This window comes from Bubalus kerabau, chromosome 12, assembly GCF_029407905.1.
Source record: "Bubalus kerabau isolate K-KA32 ecotype Philippines breed swamp buffalo chromosome 12, PCC_UOA_SB_1v2, whole genome shotgun sequence".
Taxonomy (NCBI): Eukaryota; Metazoa; Chordata; class Mammalia; order Artiodactyla; family Bovidae; genus Bubalus; species Bubalus kerabau.
Genome location: NC_073635.1, coordinates 75300964 through 75323111, shown reverse-complemented (window position 1 = coordinate 75323111; position 22148 = coordinate 75300964). Strand labels below are relative to the sequence as shown.

Here is a 22148-nt window from a genome sequence, read left to right as displayed (position 1 = left end):
TGTCCATCAACAACTCCCAGAGATGTTGGCAATTTGATCTGTGGTTCCTCTGCCTTTTCTAAAACCAGCTTGAACATCTGGAATTTCACGGTTCACGTATTGCTGAAGCCTGGCTTGGAGAATTTTGAGCATTACCTTACTAGCGTGTGAGATGAGTGCAATTGTGCGGTAGTTTGAGCATTCTTTGACTTTGCCTTTCTCTGGGATTGGAAAGAAAACTGACCTTTTCCAGTTCAGTGGCCACTGCTGAGTTTTCAAAATTTGCTGGCATATTGAGTGCAGTACTTTCACAGCATCATCTTTCATGATTTGAAATAGCTGAACTGGAATTCCATCACCTCCACTAGCTTTGCTCATAATGATGCTTTCTAAGGCCCACTTGATTTCACAATCCAGGATGTCTGGCTCTAGGTGAGGGATCACAAAGTCGTGATTATCTGGGTCATAAAGATCTTTTTTGCACAGTCCTTCTGTGTATTCTTGCCACCTCTTCTTAATATCTTCTGCTTCTTTTAGGTCCCTACCATTTCTGTTGTTTATTGTCCCTTCTTTGCATGAAATGTTCCCTTGGTATCTCTAATTTTCTTGAGGAGTTCTCTAGTCTTTCCCATTCTGTTGTTTTCCTCTATTTCTTTGCATTGATCACTGAGGAAGGCTTTCTTATCTCTCCTTGCTCTTCTTTGGTACTCTGCATTCAGATGCTTATATCTTTGGTTTTCTCCTTTGCTTTTCACTTCTCTTCTTTTTACAGCTATTTGTAAGGCCTCCCCAGACAGCCATTTTGCTTTTTTGCATTTATTTTCCATGGGGATGGTTTTATTTATGTGTTTGTTTCAATTTAATTAATCCATTTTTCTTTTCCTTTTTTTAATTATTATTATTTTTTAACTTTATGATATTGTATTGGTTTTGCCATACATCAACATGCATATGCCATGGGTGTACACGTGTTCCCAATCCTGAAGCCCCCTCCCACCTTCCGCCCCATACCATCCCTCTGGGTCATCCCAGTGCACCAGCCCCCAGATTCCTGTATCCTGCATTGAACCTGGACTGGCGATTCGTTTCTTATATGATATTATACCTGTTTTAATGCCATTCTCCCAAATCTTCCCCCCTTCCCTTTCCCACAAAGTCCAAAAGACTGTTCTATACATCTTTGTCTCTTTTGCTGTCTCGTATACAGGGTTGTCATTACCGTCTTTCTAAATTCCATATATATGCGTTAGTATACTGTATTGGTGTTTTTCTTTCTGGCGTACTTCACTCTGTATAATAGGCTCCAGTTTCATCCACCTCATTAGAACTGATTCAAATGTATTCTTTTTAATGGCTGTGTAATACTCCACTGTGTATATGTACTACTGCTTTCTTATCAATTCATCTGCTGATGGACATCTAGGTTGCTTCCATGTCCTGGCTATTATAAACAGTGTTGCGATGAACATTGGGGTACACGTGTCTCTTTCAATTCTGGTTTCCTCGGTGTGTATGCCCAGCAGTGGGATTGCTGGGTCGTATGGCAGTTCTATTTCCAGTTTTTTAAGGAGTCTCCACACTGTTCTCCATAGTGGCTAAACTAGTTTGCATTCTCACCAACAGTGTAAGAGGGTTTCCTTTTCTCCACATCCTCTCCAGCATTTATTACTTGTAGACTTTTGGATCGCAGCCATTCTGACTGCATGAAATGGTATCTCATTGTGGTTTTGATTTGCATTTCTCTGATAATGAGTGATGTTGAGCATCTTTTCATGTGTTTGTTAGCCATCTGTATGTCTTCTTTGGAGAAATGTCTATTTAGTTCTTTGGCCCATTTTTTGATTGGGTCGTTTATTTTTATGGAGTTGAGCTGTAGAAGTTGATTGTATATTTTTGAGATTAGTTGTTTGTCTGTTGCTTCATTTGCTATTAATTTCTCCCATTCTGAAGGCTGTCTTTTCACCTTGCTTATAGTTTCCTTTGTTGTGCAGAAGCTTTTAATTTTAATTAGATCCCATTTGTTTATTTTTGCTTTTATTTCCAATATTCTGGGAGGCGGATCATAGAGGATCCTTCTGTGATGTATGTCGGAGAGTGTTTTGCCTATGTTCTCCTCTAAGAGTTTTATAGTTTCTGGTCTTATGTTTAGATCTTTAATCCATTTTGAATTTATTTTTGTGTATGGTGTTATGTCAGGGTCCAGTGCCAGCAGGATCTAGGGATACCCTCAGGATGAACGGCGTCGGCAAGAGAGAAATGAAAGGAGAGAGAAAGAGGCTAATATTTCTTGGTTTACACAGAAAGCCACTAAAGCCCCTGACACATGACTTGTTCTGTTCACGGAGGCCTCAGGCGCCCTCTTGATGGGGCAAAGATGCAGAGTGCCTTCTCGAGAGGGTCTTAGAAGCCTGGGCAAAAAAGTGAACTTAGAGGGCCTCTGTGCTCTAGGGGATCAGCCTTAAAAAAATTGAGAGAGAGAAAGAAAGAAAGAGAGAAAGAATGACATGGGGAGACCAAGCTCTGATGAAGTGGGTCTGCAGCTTTATTTTCAAAGGGAGCTTTTATACCCTGAGTTACACATTTCCAGAAGTGAAAGATACAAAGTCATGCAGAGTCAGCTCAACACTGCATCAGTTTTATCTTTATCAAAACCAGGACATTTTCTGCATAGCTTTTTATAAACAAGGGTCTTATGTTATGTACATTGTCTTCTGGCCCTGTGGCCTGTTAATATTTTGTGACTCTTTCCTGATAAAGGTTGGTCAACCAGAAAACTTGCTTTCCCTTTATCTTTCTGAACTGCAGTCCCCCTCAGGAAACAGAGCTACATTCTTATGGAGCAAAGGTGTAGTGGGTTACAATAAAGAAAGAACTTGTTAACTCAAGGGTCTTATGTTGCTAATGTCAAGGCTACTGCTTGCTTTTCTTGCATACCAACTATACTAGCTAATGTACTCCCTGGTGCACACTGGGTAAAGGACAAGGAAACTCGGTAGCAAACATTAGCTCAACAATGCAGTATTATTTTAATAAAGCTTTTTTATCGCTCAAAGGTTATGCTTGGGGTGTTGTGAACAATCATGTGCGTTAGTTGCAAGAGTATGAATAAACCTGCCAAGCAAGCTAAAATGGTGACAGAGGGGTTAGAATTGAAATACTCCTATCAAGCCCAGGACACTTATTAGCTAGAGCTTTAAGTTGATTTTCTTCAGAGAAAGGTGGTCGGGGATAGCCCCCTGTTAATGTCAGAAGAGTTGGTGAAAGGCATAATATAGTAAATAGTAGACAGACAGATTTTGGTTTTGGGGTAGATGCTCGAGCAGCTCCAGGGAATCCCTCAAGTCCTGATCCACCTTTGCCTGTCAGGTCTTCTCTGCATGACCTTTGTCATGGGTGGGATCTCCCATGGTGGCTCCTGGCAGTGTTAGAAAGTGTTCTAGTTTCATTCTTTTACAAGTGGTTAACCAGTTTTCCCAGCACCACTTGTTAAAGAGATTGTCTTTTCTCCATTGTATATTCTTGCCTCCTTTGTCAAAGATAAGGTGTCCATAGGTGTGTGGATTTATCTCTGAGCTTTCTATTTTGTTCCATTGATCTATACTTCTGTCTTTGTGCCAGTACCATACTGTCTTGATGACTGTGGCTTTGTAGTAGAGCCTGAAGTCAGGCAGGTTGATTCCTCCAGTTCCATTCTTCTTTCTCAAGATTGCTTTGGCTATTCAAGTTTTTTTTTTTTATTTCCATACAAATTGTGAAATTATTTGTTCTAGCTCTGTGAAAAATACCATTGGTAGCTTGATAGGGATTGCATTGAATCTATAGATTGCTTTGGGTAGTATACTCATTTTCACTATATTGATTTTTCTGATCCATGAACATGGTATATTTCTCCATCTATTTTGGATGGAGAAATCTTTGATTTCTTTCATCAGTGTTTTATAGTTTTCTATATATAGGTCTTTAGTTTCTTTAGGTAGATATATTCTTAAGTATTTTATTCTTTTTGTTGCAATAGTGAATGGAATTGTTTCCTTAATTTCTCTTTCTATTTTCTCATTATTAGTGTATAGGAAGGCAAGGGATTTCTATGTGTTAATTTTATATCCCGCAACTTTACTATATTCATTGATTAGCTCTAGTAATTTTCTGGTGGAGTCTTTAGGGTTTTCTATGTAGAATATCATGTCATCTGCAAACAGTGAGAGTTTTACTTCTTCTTTTCCAATTTGGATTCCTTTTATTTCTTTTTCTGCTCTGATTGCTGTGGCCAAAACTTCCAAAACTGTGTTGAAGAGTAGTGGTGAGAGTGGGCACCCTTGTCTTGTGTCCAAGGGGATGGTCTTGATCTCTGTCTCCTATACAATGTCACGAACCTCCATCCATAGTTCATCAGGCACTCTATCTATCAGATCTAGTCCCTTAAATCTATTTCTCACTTCCACTGTATAATCATAAAGGATTTGATTTAGGTCATACATGAATGGTCTAGTGGTTTTCCCTACTTTCTTCAATTTAAGCCTGAATTTGTCAATAAGGAGTTCATGATCTGAGCCACAGTCAGCTCCTGGTCTTGTTTTTGCTGACTGTATAGAGCTTCTCCATCTTTGGCTGCAAAGAATATAATCAATCTGATTTCGGTGTTGACCATCTGGTGATGTCCATGTGTAGGAGTCACTTTCACTTTCCAGTGGCTCAATATGCCACTGGAGATCAGTGGAGAAATAACTCCAGAAATAATGAAAGAATGGAGCCAAAGCAAAAAGAACACCCAGTTGTGGATGTGACTGGTGATAGAAGCAAGATCCGATGTGGTCAAGAGCAATATTGCATAGGAACCTGGAATGTCAGGTCCATGAATCAAGGCAAATTGGAAGTGGTCAAACAGGAGATGGCAAGAGTGAATGTAGACATTCTAGGAATCAGCAAACTAAAATGGACTGGAATGGGTGAATTTAACTCAGATGACCATTATATCTACTACTGTTGGCAGGAATCCCTTAGGAGAAATAGAGTAGCCATCATGGTCAACAAGAGTCTGAAATGCAGTACTTGAATGCAATCTCAAAATGACAGAATGATCCTGTTTGTTTCCAAGGCAAACCATTCACTAACACAGTAATCCAAGCTTACGCCCCAACCAGTAACACTGAAGAAGCTGAAGTTGAATGGTACTATGAAGACCTACAAGACCTTTTAGAACTAACACCCAAAAAATATGTCCTTTTCAGTATAGGGGGCTGGAATGAAAAAGTAGGAAGTCAAGAAACACCTAGGTTAACAGGCAAATTTGGCCTTGGAATATGGAATGAAGAAAGCCAAAGGCTAATAGAGTTTTGCCAAGAAAAAAATAAACAAATGGGACCTAATTAAACTTAAAAGCTTTTGTACAATGAAGGAAACTATAAGCAAGGTGAAAAGATATCCTTCAGAATTGGAGAAAATAATAGAGAATGAAGAAACTGAATAAAATAGTAATCTCAAAAGTATACAAGCATCTCATGTAGCTCAATTCCAGAAAAATAAACAACCCAATAAAAAATTGGACCAAAGATCTAAACAGACATTTCTCCAAAGAAGATATACAGATGGCTAACAAAAACATTACAAGATGCTCAACATCACTCATTATCAGAGAAATGCAAATCAAAACCACAATGAGGTACCATCTCACACCGGTCAGAATGGCGGCTATCAAAAAATCTACAAACAATAAATGCTGGAGAGTGTGTGGAGAAAAGGGAACCCTCTTACACTGTTGGTGGGAATGCAAACTAGTACAGCCACTATGGAGAGAAGAATGGAAAGTTTTTAAAAAACTGGAAATAGAACTGTCATCACTTCAGTTCAGTTCAGTTCAGTTCAGTCACTCAGTCTTGTCCGACTGTTTGCGACCCCATGAATCGCAGCATGCCAGGCCTCCCTGTCCATCATCAACTCCCGGACTTCACTCAGACTCATGTCCATCAAGTCACTGCTGCCATCTAGCCATCTCATCCTCTGTCATTCCCTTCTCCTCCTGCCCCCAATCCCTCCCAACGTCAGTCTTTTCCAATGAGTCAACTCTTCGCATGAGGTGGCCAAAGTACTGGAGTTTCAGCTTTAGCATCATTCCTTCCAAAGAAATCCCAGGGTTGATCTCCTTCAGAATGGACTGGTTGGATCTCCTTGCAGTCCAAGGGACTCTCAAGAGTCTTCTCCAACACCACAATTCAAAAGCATCAGTTCTTCAGAACTCAGCTTTCTTCACAGTCCAAATCTCACATCCATACATGACCACTGGAAAAACCATAGCCTTGAATAGACAGACCTTTGTTGGCAAAGTAATGTCTCTGCTTTTGAATATTCTATCTAGGTTGACATAACTTTTCTTCCAAGGAGTAAGCGTCTTTTAATTTCATGGCTGCAGTCACCATGTGCAGTGATTTTGGAGCCCAGAAAAATAACGTCTGACACTGTTTCCACTGTTTTCCCATCTATATCCCATGAAGTGATGGGACCACATGCCATGATCTTCGTTTTCTGAATGTTGAGTTTAAGCCAACTTTTTCACTCTCGTCTTTCACCTTCATCAAGAGGCTTTTTAGTGCCTCTTCACTTTCTGCCATAAGGGTGGTGTCATCTGCACATCAGAGGTTATTGATATTTCTCCCAGCAATCTTGATCCCAGATTGTGCTTCCTCCAGCACATTGTTTCTCATGATGTACTCTGCATAGAAGTTAAATAAGCAGGGTGACAATATCCAGCCTTGACGTACTCCTTTTCCTATTTGGAACCAGTTGGTTGTTCCATGTCCAGTTCTAACTGTTGCTTCCTGACCTGCATGTAGGTTTCTCAAGAGGCAGGTCAGGTGCTCTGGTATTCCCATCTCTTTTGGAATTTTCCACAGTTTATTGTGATCCACATAGTCAAAGGCTTTGCATAGTCAATAAAGCAGAAATAGATGTCTTTCTGGAACTCTCTTGCTTTTTCCATGATCCAGCGGATGTTGGCAATTTGATCTCTGGTTCCTCTGCCTTTTCTAAAACCAGCTTGAACAACTGAAAGTTCACAGTTCATGTATTGCAGAAGACTGGCTTGGAGAATTTTGAGCATTACTTTAGTATCACGTGAGATGAGTGCAATTGTGTGGTAGATTGAACATTCTTTGGCATTGCCTTTCTTTGGGATTGGAATGAAAACTGACCTTTTCCAGTCCTGTGGCTACTGCTGAGTTTTCCAAATTTGCTGGCATATTGAGTGCAGCACTTTCACAGCATCATCTTCCAGGATTTGAAATAGCTCAACTGGAATTCCATCACCTCCACTAGCTTTGTTCGTAGTGATGCTTTCTAAGGCCCACTTGACTTCACATTCCAGGATGTCTGGCTCTACGTCAGTGATCACACCATCGTGATTATCTGGGTCGTGAAGCTCTTTTTTGTACAGTTCTCCTGTGTATTCTTGCCACCTCTTCTTAATATCTTCTGCTTCTGTTAGGTCCATACTATTTCTGTCCTTTATCAAGCCCATCTTTGCATGAAATGTGTATCTCTAATTTTCTTGAAGAGATCTCTAGTCTCCCCCATTCTGTTGTTTTCCTCTATTTCTTTGCATTGATTGCTGAGGAAGGCTTTCTTATCTCTTCTTGGTATTCTTTGGAACTCTGTATTCAGATGCTTATATCTTTCCTTTTCTCCTTTGCTTTTCACTTCTCTTCTTTTCACAGCTATTTTTAAGGCCTCTCCAGATAGCCATTTTGCTTTTTTTCCATTTCTTTTCCATGGGGATGATCTCAATCCCTGTCTCCTGTACAATGTCACGAACCTCCGTCCATAGTTCATCAGGTAATCTATCTATCAGATCCAGGCCCTTAAATCTATTTCTCACTTCCACTGTATAATCATAAGGGATTTGATTTATGTCATACCTGAATGGTCTAGTGGTTTTCCCTACTTTCTTCAATTTGAGTCTGAATTTGGTAATAAGGAGTTCATGATCTGAGCTACAGTCAGCTCCTGGTCTTGTTTTTGTTGACTGTACAGAGCTTCTCCATCTTTGGCTGCAAAGAATATAATCAGTCTGATTTCGGTGTTGACCATCTGGTGATGTCCATGTGTAGAGTCCTCTCTTGTGTTGTTGGAAGAGGGTGTTTGCTATGGCCAGTGCATTTTCTTGACAAACTCTATTAGTCTTTGCCCTGCTTCAGTCCGTATTCCAAGGCCAAATTTGCCTGTTACTCCAGATGTTTCTTGACTTCCTACTTTTGCATTCCAATCCCCTATAATGAAAAGGACATTTTTGGGGGTGTTAGTTCTAAAAGGTCTTGTAGGTCTTCATAGAACCGTTCAACTTCAGCTTCTTCAGCGTTACTGGTTGAGGCATAGACTTGGATTACTGTGATATTGAATGGTTTGCCTTGGAAACGAACAGAGATCATACTGTCGCTTTTGAGATTGCATCCAAGTACTGCATTTTGGACTCTTTTGTTGACCATGATGGCTACTCCATTTCTTCTGAGGAATTCCTTCCCACAGTAGTAGATATAATGGTCATCTGAGTTAAATTCACCCATTCCAGTCCATTTTAGTTCACTGATTCCTAGAATGTCAACATTCACTCTTGCCATATCTTGTTTGACCACTTCCAATTTGCTTTGATTCATGGACCTGACATTCCAGGTTCCTATGCAATACTGCTCTTTACCACATCGCATCTTGCTTCTATCACCAGTCAGATCCACAACTGGGTGTTGTTTTTACTTTGGCTCCATCCCTTCATTCTTTCTGGAGTTATTTCTCCACTGATCTCCAGTAGCATATTGGGTACCTACTGACCTGGGAGTTGCTCTTTCAGTATCCTATCATTTTGCCTTTTCATACTGTTCATGGGGTTCTCAAGGCAAGAATACTGAAGTGGTTTGCCATTCCCTTCTCCAGTGGACTACATTATGTCAGACCTCTCCACCATGACCTGCCCATCTTAGGTGGCCCCACGGGCATGGCTTAGTTTCATTGAGTTAGACAAGCCTGTGGTCTTAGTGTGATTAGATTGACTAGTTTTCTGTGAGTATGGTTTCAGTGTGTCTGCCCTCTGATGCCCTCTTGCAACACCTACTGTCTTACTTGGGTTTCTTTTACCTTGCACGTGGGGTATCTCTTCACGGCTGCTCCAGCAAAGCGCAGCCACTGCTCCTTACGTTGGATGAGGGGTATCTTCTCATCGCTACCCCTTCTGACTTTGAATGTGGAATAGTTCCTCTAGGCCCTCCTGCGCCCTCTCAGCCACCGCTCCTTGGAGGTGGGGTAGCTCCTCTCGGCTGTTCCTGCCCCATCACAGCCTGGCATTCTCGGCTGCTGCCCCTGACCTCGGACGTGGGGTAGCTCCTTTCAGCTGCGCTAAGTGCACCAGTCGCAGCCGCCCAGGCCAAGTGCACCAGTTGCAGCCATACAACCCAGCAATCCCACTGTTGGGCATACACACCGAGGAAACGAGAATTGAAAGAGACACGTGTAACCCAATGTCATTGCAGCACTGTTTACAATAGCCAGGATATGGAAGCAACCTAGATGTCCATCAGCAGATGAATGGATAAGAAAGCGGTAGTACATATACACAATGGAATACTACTCAGCTATTAAAAAGAATGCATTTGAATCAGTTCTAATGAGGTGGATGAAACTGGAGGCTATTATACAGAGTTATGTCAGAAAGAAAAACACTAATACAGTATATTAACACATATGTATGGAATTTAGAAAGATGGTAACGATAACCCTATATTCAGGACAGCAAAAGAGACACAGATGTGAAGAATAGACTTTTGGACTCTGTGGGAGAAGATGAGGGTAGAATGATTTGAGAGAATAGCATTGAAACATGTATATTACCATATATGAAACAGATTGCTAGTCCAGGTTCGATGCATGAAACTAGGTGCTCAGGGCTGGTGCACTGGGATGATCCTGGGGGATGGGATGGGGAGGGAGGTGGGAGGGGGCTTCAGGATGGGGAACACATGTACACCCATGGCTGATTCATGTCATTGTATGGCAAAACCACTACAATATTGTAAAGTAATTAGCTTCCAATTAAAATAAATAGTTTAAAAAAAAAAAAAAAAACTGTCCCTAAATAGTCAGGGGTAAATAATTTTTATCACGAAGACAAGGGTCTGGCACACAGTAGGTGTTCAAGTATTTCTGTTTAACATGAAGTTTAAATCAGCTCTCTGAAAATGAATGATTTATTATATGCTCATAAGCCCAAGAAGTCTGTCTATTTTTCTCTAACTGAGGAAGGGGGACCCATGGTCTTGGCACTGGATGACTCCAGTAGGATTGCAAAAGATCTCAACTTCAAAGCACTCACTAAAAGTCTTCAATAATTTTAACATCTAGTAAAATGTGTCTCTGAGGTTATATTGTTCAGAAAACAGCTTTAGGTTTTCCATTACCAGTCATGAGCAAGTCAGTCTTTTTGGCTACAGTTCTGGTGTTGATAGTTTCCTGCATTTGCTATTCTGGGTCTGCACTTCATGGCTCTAATGGCCATTTAACTTCAGCTTTTTCATCAGACTGAGTCTTGCAGAAAAATCCAGGCAGCATTTCTGGCACCTTTATGAGCTGATCATGTATTGAATGGGGGTCTAATTTAACCGTTGGAAGACTGTGACATATGTCCCCCTCAGAGCTATAATTTGTGGACAAGTGCTTAATAAATTTAATTCTTCACTAGGGCATAATTTTCCTTTTCTTATTTTTTTGTTTAAAAGTGAGGAATTTCTATTCGAATGTATACACATTGAGTATTGATGTCTTGGTTACATGCTTAAGCTGAAACTGTATTTGATTCTGTCTAGACCAGGTATATAATACATATATTACTCTCCAGGGCCCTTGGTCTTTTTAATCAATAGAAGTTCATAATAGGACAGATGAGAAATTCAAGCAAGCCTTTACTGAGGCTTGTGCTGCAGCACAAAGTATGGAAACAAGAAACTGATGCCCTGTTGACTCTTTGAGAAGAGTGGGCTGATTCCTTAAGTGGGGTGAGGGTAGGGGAGGCTTGGTGGTTTGAGCCACAGGGGTGACTTATGTGGTCTGCCCCCCTTCTTGTAGTTGCCATGTGCCAGGATCATACACAGTTCCCTGCTTTGCTCCCAGCAGCTCAGAAATGCCCGTTGGCTTGTGGTGTTTTTGTATCTTACTGTTCGTAAGTGCCTTTCCATGTATGCAGGTGTGTTTAGTCTGTTATGGTTTCTTTGTATTTTGTTGCTCAAGAGACATTTGTCCAGGTGGAAGCACTCCCGTAGAGGGTCCCGGGTCCCGGCCTGTCTCATCACCTTTTGTTTGTTGCTGTGTCAGCTTAGATTATGTGAGGCTGTAGCCATGCAGTCAGTGGTTGGATGGTTTGAACAGCCATGCAGTCTGTTCCTTCCTTTAGCTGATGCCCTCGATGGGCTGACTGTGCAAGGCTCGGTCTTAGCTGGAGTTGCAACTGTGTAAGTGCATGAATGATGTAGTGTCTCCCCTCTGTGTGACTTAGTATTCCTCTGGGGATTCAGAGGTAGGGAGGGAAGTGCCAGCTGGGAATGTGCTAAGTTGGTTCCCAGTAGGGTTAGTATTTGAGATGGGCTGGAAGGGTGGGTGGGGTCATTACTCAGGGTGTCCAGGCAGAGGCCACCTGGGAAGTGTGGACTTAGGTGCTGGTGGGTGTTAAGCTTGTGGACACTCAGAGATGCTGTAAGGAGATCAGGAGGGAGTTGTCTTGGGGTAGGTCAGTGGTCGGAGAAGGCAATGGCACCCCACTCCAGTACTCTTGCCTGGAAAATCCCATGGATGGAGGAGCCTGGTAGGCTGTAGTCCATGGGGTCGCTAAGAGTCGGACACGACTGAGCGACTTCACTTTCACTTTTCACTTTCATGCACTGGAGAAGGAAATGGCAACCCACTCCAGTGTTCTTGCCTGGAGAATCCCAGGGATGGGGGAGCCTGGTGGGCTTCCGTCTATGGGGTCGCACAGAGTCGGACACGACTGAAGCGACTTAGCAGCAGCAGCAGCAGATCAGTGGTATTGGAGAGGGCTAGGGAAGAAACAAGCAAAAGAAACGTTGTATTATTGAAATAACTAATAGTGAGTGAGATTCTGAAATTATGTTGTTTCCAGAAGAAAAGAGAATTGGGAGAGAGATGAATTGTGTCAGAACAGGTGACAGCTGGTACCTGGCTGACGATGGGAGAGGTGGTATGGAGAGAGAACTCAGGCTGCGGTGGTTGAAAGCCCGTGATTGTATCCTCAGACCACTCTCTGTCCATCCTGCCTCCTAATGGACATGGGCTCATGGAGGTTAGGAGTCACTGTGCTCAGTGTTAGATTCTCAGTGAGCTTGGATGAGAGGAGGAAGGAATGAATGAATTTCATCTTCTGTCAGCTGATATTTGACAGAAATGAAAGGATCCTGCCTTTCTTTTCCTGCAGAACGGTTTTCACATTTAGTTTTTACTCTTTATTCTTTTTAAGTAGAAGTTTGCAATCACATTTATGACTCTGAGGCATGATAGATGGGGTGTCAAGAGGTTTAACGTAGTAAATTACAATTTATGTGTCATCTTCTTTCTCAAACATCCTCACATGCTTGTTTCAGTTGCACCCTCTGTGTTGTTAAGGATTCAGTTTGCCTGTGGGTTCCAGAGTTACCCAGCTTAAAGCTGCTTACAGGGTTCATTTGTTTTTCTCTCATGCAAGAATCCTTGTGAGGCTCTGAATGGGTTTCCTGCAGCTGCTGATACAAAGTACCACAAAACATGTGGCTTAAACCTCAGGGATGTTTGGTTTCACAGTCTTGGAAGCTAGGGAATGGCATTGAAACATGTAAAATATCACGTATGAAACGAGTTGCCAGTCCAGGTTCGATGCACGATACTGGATGCTTGGGGCTGGTGCACTGGGACGACCTAGAGGGATGGAATGGGGAGGGAGGAGGGAGGAGGGTTCAGGATGGGGAACACATGTATACCTGTGGTGGATTCATTTTGATATTTGGCAAAACTAATACAGTTATGTAAAGTTTAAAAATAAAATAAAATTTAAAAAAAATAGAAGTCTGAAATCAAAGTGTTAACAGGGTCAGGATCCTTCTGACTCCGATAAGGGAACATCCTTTCTTGCCTATGCTAGCTCTGAGTAGTTGCAAGCAAACCTTGGCGTTCCTTGGCTTGAAAGCCATCACCCCAGCCTCTGTCTCCATCATCAGGTAGCTGTTTTTTTGCATGCCTATCTGTCTCTGCATTTCTCATGAAGACTCCAGTCAAATTGGATTCAGGGCCCACACTACTCCACTGTGACCTCACTTTAATTTATTATATTTACAACAACCAAATTTCCAAATAAAGTCACATTTGAGCTAACTGGGGTTCAGTTCAGTTTAGTCACTCAGTTGTGTCCGCCTCTTTGCGACCCCATGAATCGCAGCACGTCAGATCTCCCTGTCCATCACAACTCCCGGAGTTCACCCAAACTCTTGTCCATTGAGTCGGTGATGCCATCCAGCCATTGCATCCTCTGTTGTCCCCTTCTCCTCCTGCCCCCAGTCCCTCCCAGCATCAGAGTCTTTTCCAATGAGTCAACTCTTCGCATCAGGTGGTCAAAGTATTGGAGTTTCAGCTTTAGCATAAGTCCTTCCAAAGAACACCTAGGACTGATCTCCTTCACAATGGACTGGTTGGATCTCCTTGCAGTCCAAGGGACTCTTAAGAGTCTTCTCCAACACCACAATTCAAAAGCATCAATTCTTTGGCGCTCAGCTTTCTTCATAGTCCAACTCTCACATCCATACATGACCACTGGGAAAACCATAGCCTTGACTAGACGGACCTTTGTTGGCAAAGTAATGTCTCTACCACTATAGCTTTTCTCATTGAATTATGTATAGCATTTGCAAGATAAGAGGGAGTTTTCTTGTATGTGTTTGTCAGCTTTGTAGCAGTTTATAAAACTTTGTTTTATTCAGCTACTTTGCATCAATAGCTGCTAAGTGAGAGGTGCAGCCATTCCTGCTGTGGAAGAGAGAAGACATTGACTAAGAAGAAGGGTCAGTGATTGTGAAAAGATGCTTGTAAAATATTTTTTAAGAGATAGAAACTTAAGACCATTTTCTTTTTAGAATGATGACTTAAGTGGTAATTTATGACAAGTAGTGATGTGATCAACCCACTCCGGTGTTCTTGCCTGGAGAATCCCAGGGATGGTGGAGCCTGGCAGGCTGCCATCTATGGGGTCACACAGGGTCAGACACGACTGAAGCGACTTGGCAGCAGTGATGTGATATTGACACACGAGGGGGAAAGCAGAGTGTACACGGTTTGCATTCAGAGACTCTGTCATTGGTCTTGTGTTCTCAGCCTGTCCTGTGCCACCTGCTTCCTGATGTCCTGAGTAGGGTCTTCCTCTCTGAGTTCTAGCAGTGCCACGTGGTGCTTGGCACGTGGTGGGATTTAGTTAGTATTTATGAAATAATTTCCCACCAGCTCACCTGTTTATTTTTGGTAACCCAAAAGTAAAACAGTGAAAATGTCCAGGTTCTAAATGTACTGGAGTTTGAAGCCGTATTCTCTTCTTAGAGAGGAACTAATACTCTTGGTTCAAAGGTAACAAAGAGAGACCCATGGCCAGGAACTCTTTATTTATCTGTTTTATACATGCACACACACACACACACATACACATACTGTATATATGCATGTATATGCTATATTATATATATATATATATGCTGTACTATATTATATACTTAGATGTACATATACTATAATAATAGTATATTACATACTATATACTATTTAATATTTCTCATGTGAACCAAGACCTAATAAAATTCAGTTGTAAAATGATAGGTAGGTATAAATGATAGGTATAAAACTTTATTGCAAACTCAAGAGAAGCAATTGTTTTGTTTGTCCTTTGTTCTTGCAATATAAACAATCTATGTCTTGCCTTTTTCTGTAGAACTTTCTGTTACTTGATGAGATAACACAGTGCTACCCTCTGCTGCCATCAAATGGTAAAACTATTGTGGATGTGCAGGCATTTACAGCTTCTTGGGAAAAGGTAAGAAACCTTCCATTCCAAAACTGTAACTGCTAAAAGACCACTGAGGCATAGATTTATTGGAGAATTTTGAGATTTTACACATACTGTAAAATGCGACTTGCTCATTTACTGAGAATATGTTATAAAAATGGTCAGAATCAGGAATAAGTTTTGCAATGAATGGAGATTAAGTGTAAAATCAGCCTGAGGCAATTGACATGTTGCTGTTTTTCTCATTTTAAAGAGAGCTTTCAGTGTATTAGCACGTGTTGAACTTAAAGTACATAAATTCTTCTTTTATTTTTTAGCTTGCTTTTCATTATGTTTTATTGCAGAGTATTATGGCAGAAAGTGAAGAGGAACTAAAAAGCCTCTTGATGAAAGTGAAAGAGGAGAGTGAAAAAGTTGGCTTAAAGCTCAACATTCAGAAAACTAAGACATGGCATCTGGTTCCATCACTTCATGGGAAATAGATGGGGAAACAGTGGAAACAGTGGCAGACTTATTTTGGGAGGGCTCCAAAATCACTGTAGATGGTGACTGCAGCCATGAAATTAAAAGACGCTTTCTCCTTGAAAGGAAAGTTATAACCAATCCAGATAGCATATTGAAAAGCAGAGACATTACTTTGCCAACAAAGGTCCGTCTAGTCAAGGCTATGGTTTTTCCAGTGGTCATGTATGGATGTGAGAGTTGGACTGTGAAGAAAGCTGAGCACTGAAGAATTGATGCTTTTGAACGGTGGTGTTGGAGAAGACTCTTGAGAGTCCCTTGGACTGCAAGGAGATCCAACCAGTCCATTCTAAAGGAGATCAGTCCTGGGTGTTCTTTGGAAAGACTGATGCTAAAACTGAAACTCCAATACTTTGGACACCTGATGTGAAGAGTTGACTCATTGGAAAAGACTCTGATGCTGGGAGGGATTGGGGGCAGGAGGAAAAGGGCACAACAGGGAATGAGATGGCTGGATGGCATTACCAACTCGATGAACATGAGTTTGAGTGAACTCCGGGAATTGGTGATGGACAGGGAGGCCTGGCATGCTGCAATTCATGGGGTCTCAAAGAGTCGGACACGACTGAGTGACTGAACAGAACTGATTAAATATAATTCCCTGTGCTATACAATAGGATCACCTTTAAAAAAGGTATAGAGCACAAATATATCTTCTCTTGAAAACCCAGATCTAATATTTTGAGCTGAAATGTGAAGTGTCAGTCACTTCAGTTGTGTCTGAGTTTTTGTGACCCCATAGACTGTAGCCCACCAGCATCCTCTGTCCATGGGAATGGATACCCACCCCAGTATTTCTGTTGTTGTTTTTCAGTCACTCAGTCATGTCCAAATCGTTGACAATACATAGACTGTACCACGCCAGACTTCCCTGTCCTTCACCATCTCCCAGAGTTTGCTCAAAGTCATGTCCATTGAGTCGATTATGCCATCCAACCATTTCGTCCTCTGTGGTCCTCTTTTCTTCCTACCTTCAGTCTTTCCCAGCATCAGGGTCTTTTCCAGTAAGTCAGCTCTTTGTATCAGGTGGCCAAAGTATTAGAGTTTCAGCATCAGTCCTTCCAATAAATATGCAAGATTGAGTTCCTTTAGGATTGACTTGTTTGATCTCCTTGCTGTCCAAGGGACTCTTAAGAGTCTTCTCTAACACTACAGTTCAAAAGCATCAATTTTTTGGTGCTCAGCCTTCTTTATGGTCCAACTCTCACATCCATATATGACTACTGGAAAAACCTTAGCTTTGACTATACAGACCTTTATCAGCAAAGTAATGTCTGCTTTTTAATACACAGTCTAGGTTTGCAATAGCTATTCTTCCAAGGAGCAAGCATCTTTGAATTTCATGGCGGCAGTCACTCTCTGTAGTGACTTTGGAATAAAATCTGCCACTGTTTCCATTTTCCCCCTTTCTATTTTGCATTAAGTGATGAGACCAGATGCCACGATCTTAGATTTTCGAATGTTGAGTTTTAAGCCAACATTCACTCTTATTCACTCTCCTCTTTCACCTTCATCAAAAGGCTCTTTAGTTCCTCTTAACTCTTTGCCATCATCTGCATGTTTGAGATTGTTGATATTCTGTCAGAATTCTAGATTCCATTTTGTGATTCATTTAGCTTGGCATTTTGCATCATGTAGTCTGCCTAAAGTTAAACAAGCAGGATGGCCATATACAGCATTGACGTACTTCTTTCCTGTTTTTTAACCCATCTGTTGTTGCATGCTGGTTCTAACTGTTGTTTCTTGACCTGCATACAGGTTTCTCAGGTGACAGGTAATGTGGTTTGGTCTTCCCAAAGTTTGTTGAGATCACTACTGTCAAAGGCTTTAGTCAGTGAAGCAGAAGTAGATGTTTTTCTGGAATTACCTTGCTTTTTCTGTGATCTAACAGGTATCAGCAATTTGCTGTCTGGTTCCTCTGCCTTTTCTAATTCCAGGTTGTACCTCTGGAATTTCTCAGTTCACTTACTACTGAAGCCTAGCTTGAAAAATTGTGAGCATTACTTTGCTAGCATGTGAAATGAGCTCAGTTGTGCAATAATTGGAACATTCTTCTGTCCATATGGGAATCTAGTAAAAGAAGTAGCCTCCCTAAAGTCAGCTAAAGCTGCCTCCAATCCCCAAAGAGATAAGATTTGATGACGAGTCCTCCAGGACACAGTATCTTAAAATAGGAAAGAGGAAAATGTGGGTTATATTTTGCATATCAATTATGTTGATTATTGTTATATTTTCCACTTTCTAAAAAAACTTGTATTACTTTATTAAAATGGGTAAGTTAAATTAAATTGAAAACTTTAATTTGTAGGCATCAGAGACCCCAACCCTACAAGAACTTTCCTTTACTGTCAGACCCGGTGAACTGTTAGCTGTGGTTGGACCTGTGGGAGCAGGAAAGGTAAGTTATGGTGATGCAACACCACAGCCCCTGTTAAATTCTGAGAATTGAGCCCAGATCTGTGTGTGACTCAGCTTGCACTGAGTGAATCTAGAACAGCATCTCTCTAGGTGTGTTCCATAAAACATTCATTTTACTAGAATGTTTCATGGCCAAGTAAATCAGGATAAACCCCCACTGTCTTTTCCTTCTTGGTGCTTCACATTGCTCTGTTAGGAACTGCCTGTGGGGAATTTGGATGTCTCATTGAAGAAAATTATTTATGTGACAGCTGTTCAGGATAGACAGAGACAATGAGGACTTCTTTTCATCTTAGTGGCCCTTCCAGGAAGTCTGGAGGTCATAAGGGCTCTTCCTGGAAGCTTTGAGCATTTCCTTCTGTGATTTGACGTGATCCCATCAGTGCACGTGTAGCGAATGTGCAACCACGTGCTGGAGATAAAGGTACAGACGTGAGCAAGACCCTGACTCTCTACCTTTCAGAGGCAACCAGGTTCTGGGGCGAGACAGATATGCAGACATATTATTTCAGCCCAGTGTCATGAGCACTCTGATGGTGTGGATACACACATGCCACATCTGTGTGATGTTGAAGATTGAAAGGAAAGGTGCACATGCACTTGGTCTAAAACAAAAAAAATACAGAAATCTAATGTGGGGTGTAGGCTTCCCTGGTGGCTCAGTGGTAAAATAATCCCCTGCTTAATGCAGGAGACACAGGTTCGGTCCCTGGTCTGGGAAGTTCTCACTTTGCAGTTGTGGAGCAACTAATCCCATGCACCACAGCTGTTGGGCCTCTGCTCTAGAGCCTGGGAGCTGAAACTACTGAGCCCTTGGCCCATAACTGCTGAAGCCTGCCTGCTAGAGACTGTGCTCTTCAACAAGAAAATCCATGCACTGCAATGAAGACCCAGTGGAAGCAAAAATAAATAAAAAATTAGAATTGTGGTATGGCAGAAACCAACACAACATTGTAAAAAATAAATGAAAAAAATAAAAGAACTAAAAATAAATAAATTAATTAAATTATTTTTTTAAATGTGGGATGTGTACATGAAAGGGTGTTGATTTCCTCTATGATGGGCTTTTGCTCTGCAGACACAACTCACTTCAGAGTTCTTTCAGTTAATCATCTTTGGCTATATTCTTCACACATAGCTTTTTTAAGAACAAGTATTTGTCAAGTCAAGGATACCAGATGCAGGAATAATTGCAAAAACATCAGATACATAAAATACACATCCTGCCTGGCTCTGCTAGAGAAGGATGTTAAGCATTCTCAATTGTTCTTTGCTGAGTAGAATTTCACTTGGGGGGATACTCAGGCAGAGTAGATTGTTTATACTATTAATATATTCCTATCAGTCATTTTCATTGACCATTAGTGTTAGTTTCTTTCTTTCTTTTTTTTTTTTTGTCTCAATTGAGAGAGCTGTACTTTATCCTGTTCTGAAGGAAAGGGTTCTATCATGTATCAAGCACCAGGGTGGGGTCGGCTGTACTCCGGGGTTTGTTCCCTCTTTAGTACTGCCTGTTCACGTGTGCGTGTTGCCGTCTCTTGCAGTCGTCACTGTTAAGAAATCTGCTGGGGGAGCTGCCCCTGAGCCAGGGGAAGGTCAGCGTGCTTGGGAGGATCACATATGTTTTTCAGCAGCCCTGGGTGTTTCCAGGAACTGTGAAGAGTAACATTTTATTTGGGATGAAATATGAAAAGGAACGATATGAAGAAGTAATAAAGGCTTGTGCTTTGGAATGGGTGAGTAATGACTTCTAAGTTGCATATACTTGAATTTCAAATAATGATAGTGGTTTAAACTACAAGATTTGTTAAAAGTTCTTTTTAAAAAATGGGTTTTTGAATGTTGCTTAATATTTAAGTTAGTCTTCTGGATAAATAAGCAGGTGTACATATGCTATTGTTTTAATTCTTATATGTTAATAACAGAGAATACATTATCTGAAGGGGGGATTGTTTCATTCTGTGAGGTTTTTGTTCACTTTCAACTTTTTTAATGGAAAGTTACAAATATTTACAAAAATAGAGAGCACGGTGTAATGAACCCTCATGTACCAGCCCCAGCTTTAGCCAGAATCAGCTGGTGGCCAGTCTTGCTGCATCCCTACCCCTGCCAGCCCCATACCCACCCCAGATATTGTGGAGCAGATCCTAGACTTCAAATTAGTCCCTCTGTAAACATTTCATTATTTTTCTCTAAAAGATAGGAAAGCTTTGGGGAAAAAAAATCACTACTTTATTTCACCTGAAAAATACCTCAAATTCCTGAATATCACCCACCTGCTAATCTGTGTTTACATGCTGCTGATCATCTCACTGAGAAATCACCACTGTTGGAACCCACACAAGGTCTGCCCCCTGCACTTGGCTGATGCCTCCTTGGTCCCTTTCAGTCTGTGAGTTTCTCTCTGCATTTCATCTTTGACTTGTAATTTATTATTTAAAGAAAATAGAATGCTCTAAAACTTCTTTTTAATACTGCATAATTTCACTGAGGGAGACTGTTTTCAGAAATGGCATTGAGTTTCACAGAGAATGGTAAGATGAAAGGTTGAACTGTATATTGGGAATTAAATAAGATTAGTGAATAAATTATAACTAAACTTAAGCAATAAAAGAATACAATTTGGTAAAAAGAAAGGAAAAAGGGTAAATAATGTTAAATACTATGTTACGCTCTCAGGTTGTAAAAAATCAGTGAATAATAGCATTAAAGGTCTCCCCCAAGGATCTTTTAGTGCAGTCTGGACATCTGACTGCTCTTTTGTTCTGTGAGGAAAAAACAGGGACAGATTTTTAAAGTTTTGGTGTTGAAGGCTCCAAACCTTTTACCATTACCATTACCTTTGTGAGGAAATGGTAATTCTCCTGGAACCACGGCTTGAACATCATAGGTTGCATCAGGTGTGTGTGTTCATGCTAAGTCACTTCAGTTGTGTCCAGCTCTGCCGCCCTATGAACTATAACCCACCAGACTCCTCTGTCCATGGGATTCTCCAGGCAAGAATACTGGAGTGGGTTGCCATTTCCTTCCCCAGGGATCCTCCCAATCCAGGAATCAAACCTGAGTCTCTGTCTCCTGCATTGGTGGGTGGGTTCTTTACCACCAGCGCCACCTGGGAAGCCCTGCATCAGGTTAGCAGCATTTTACAATGATGTACACACAGAATTGCTTGTTTAATGGGCTTGCTCCTTTACTCCAGGTTCTTGTTTATGGGTGACTGTACATTTGCAGAAATGATGTCAAGTTAGCAGGGATGAGCTAGATTTTTATTAAATGGTCTAGGTACCATATAAGAAGGGAAAGCAAACGTGGAACAGTGAGAACAGTAGCTTCCATTAATTCAGAGTCCACATGCAAATCATTTTTCTGCCTTTCACACATGTGCATGCACACATGTAAAAAGGTTTATGAGTTATTCATTCTTTATGAGTGTTTTCGATATTCCCATCTTCATTTTATATTTAGTAAAACTGAGGCCTGGAGAGATGAGACACCTCATCTCTACATTTGTAGCTCAAGTTCAGATCCTTGGGGCCAATGCTTTGCCGCAGCCTCGTGGGGTGACTGGACCACTAATGTGGGCAGTGTTCTGGGGCTTCGCCCACATGGGGCATGTGTGCAGCACAGACTTTGGTGGAACAGGCCCTGCAGGACTGGGATGCACAGCAGTTTCTCTGTACATGATGTGACTTTTATAAACATGGACTTCTCTCCTGTTCTGCTGCATAATTGGGACATGGATTTGGGTCCCTCATGCCCATCCCCTCCTTGGCAGGAAGGGAGGCCCAGCATGGAGAAGTATCAGAGAGGAGAGTTCTGGCCCCAGGCTCATCACTTGCCCACTGTCACTCTGGACATGTCCTGTTACCTGCCTGGACCTCTGATATTTCTGCAGCAAAATGAGGACTTTGGGTCCGAGGGTTTCAAGGAGGTTTTCTTGCTGCTCTGAAATGTCACCTATGACTCTGATTAACAAGAGGTTAGCAAGGTCTTTACAACACCTGGGAAGCACTTAGTAAGTTATGAGAACATCTGCTTATCTCCTTTTGGATTCCAGGTATCAGTGGATGGACGTAAGGCAGACCCAGGAAATAGTGGCGTCCTGGAGTTAGTCTGGCCATAGACACAGAGACGGCATGTCTGGTAGAAAAGGCTTGGCCTTTGGAGAGAA

General features: G+C 41.5%; 1 protein-coding gene across 1 annotated transcript in view; it reads left to right on the top strand.

The window, feature by feature from the left end:
- The window catches only part of LOC129624248 (ATP-binding cassette sub-family C member 4-like), a 39842-nt gene extending 17916 nt beyond the window's left edge, over window positions 1-21926 (top strand). Inside the window, exons 3-6 of the mRNA XM_055541909.1 lie at window positions 14963-15064; window positions 17868-17957; window positions 19522-19713; window positions 21753-21926. Of these exons, the coding sequence (XP_055397884.1) occupies window positions 14963-15064; window positions 17868-17957; window positions 19522-19713; window positions 21753-21926 (558 nt within the window). The remainder of the gene's footprint in view (window positions 1-14962; window positions 15065-17867; window positions 17958-19521; window positions 19714-21752) is intronic.
- Window positions 21927-22148: the final 222 nt, after the last annotated feature.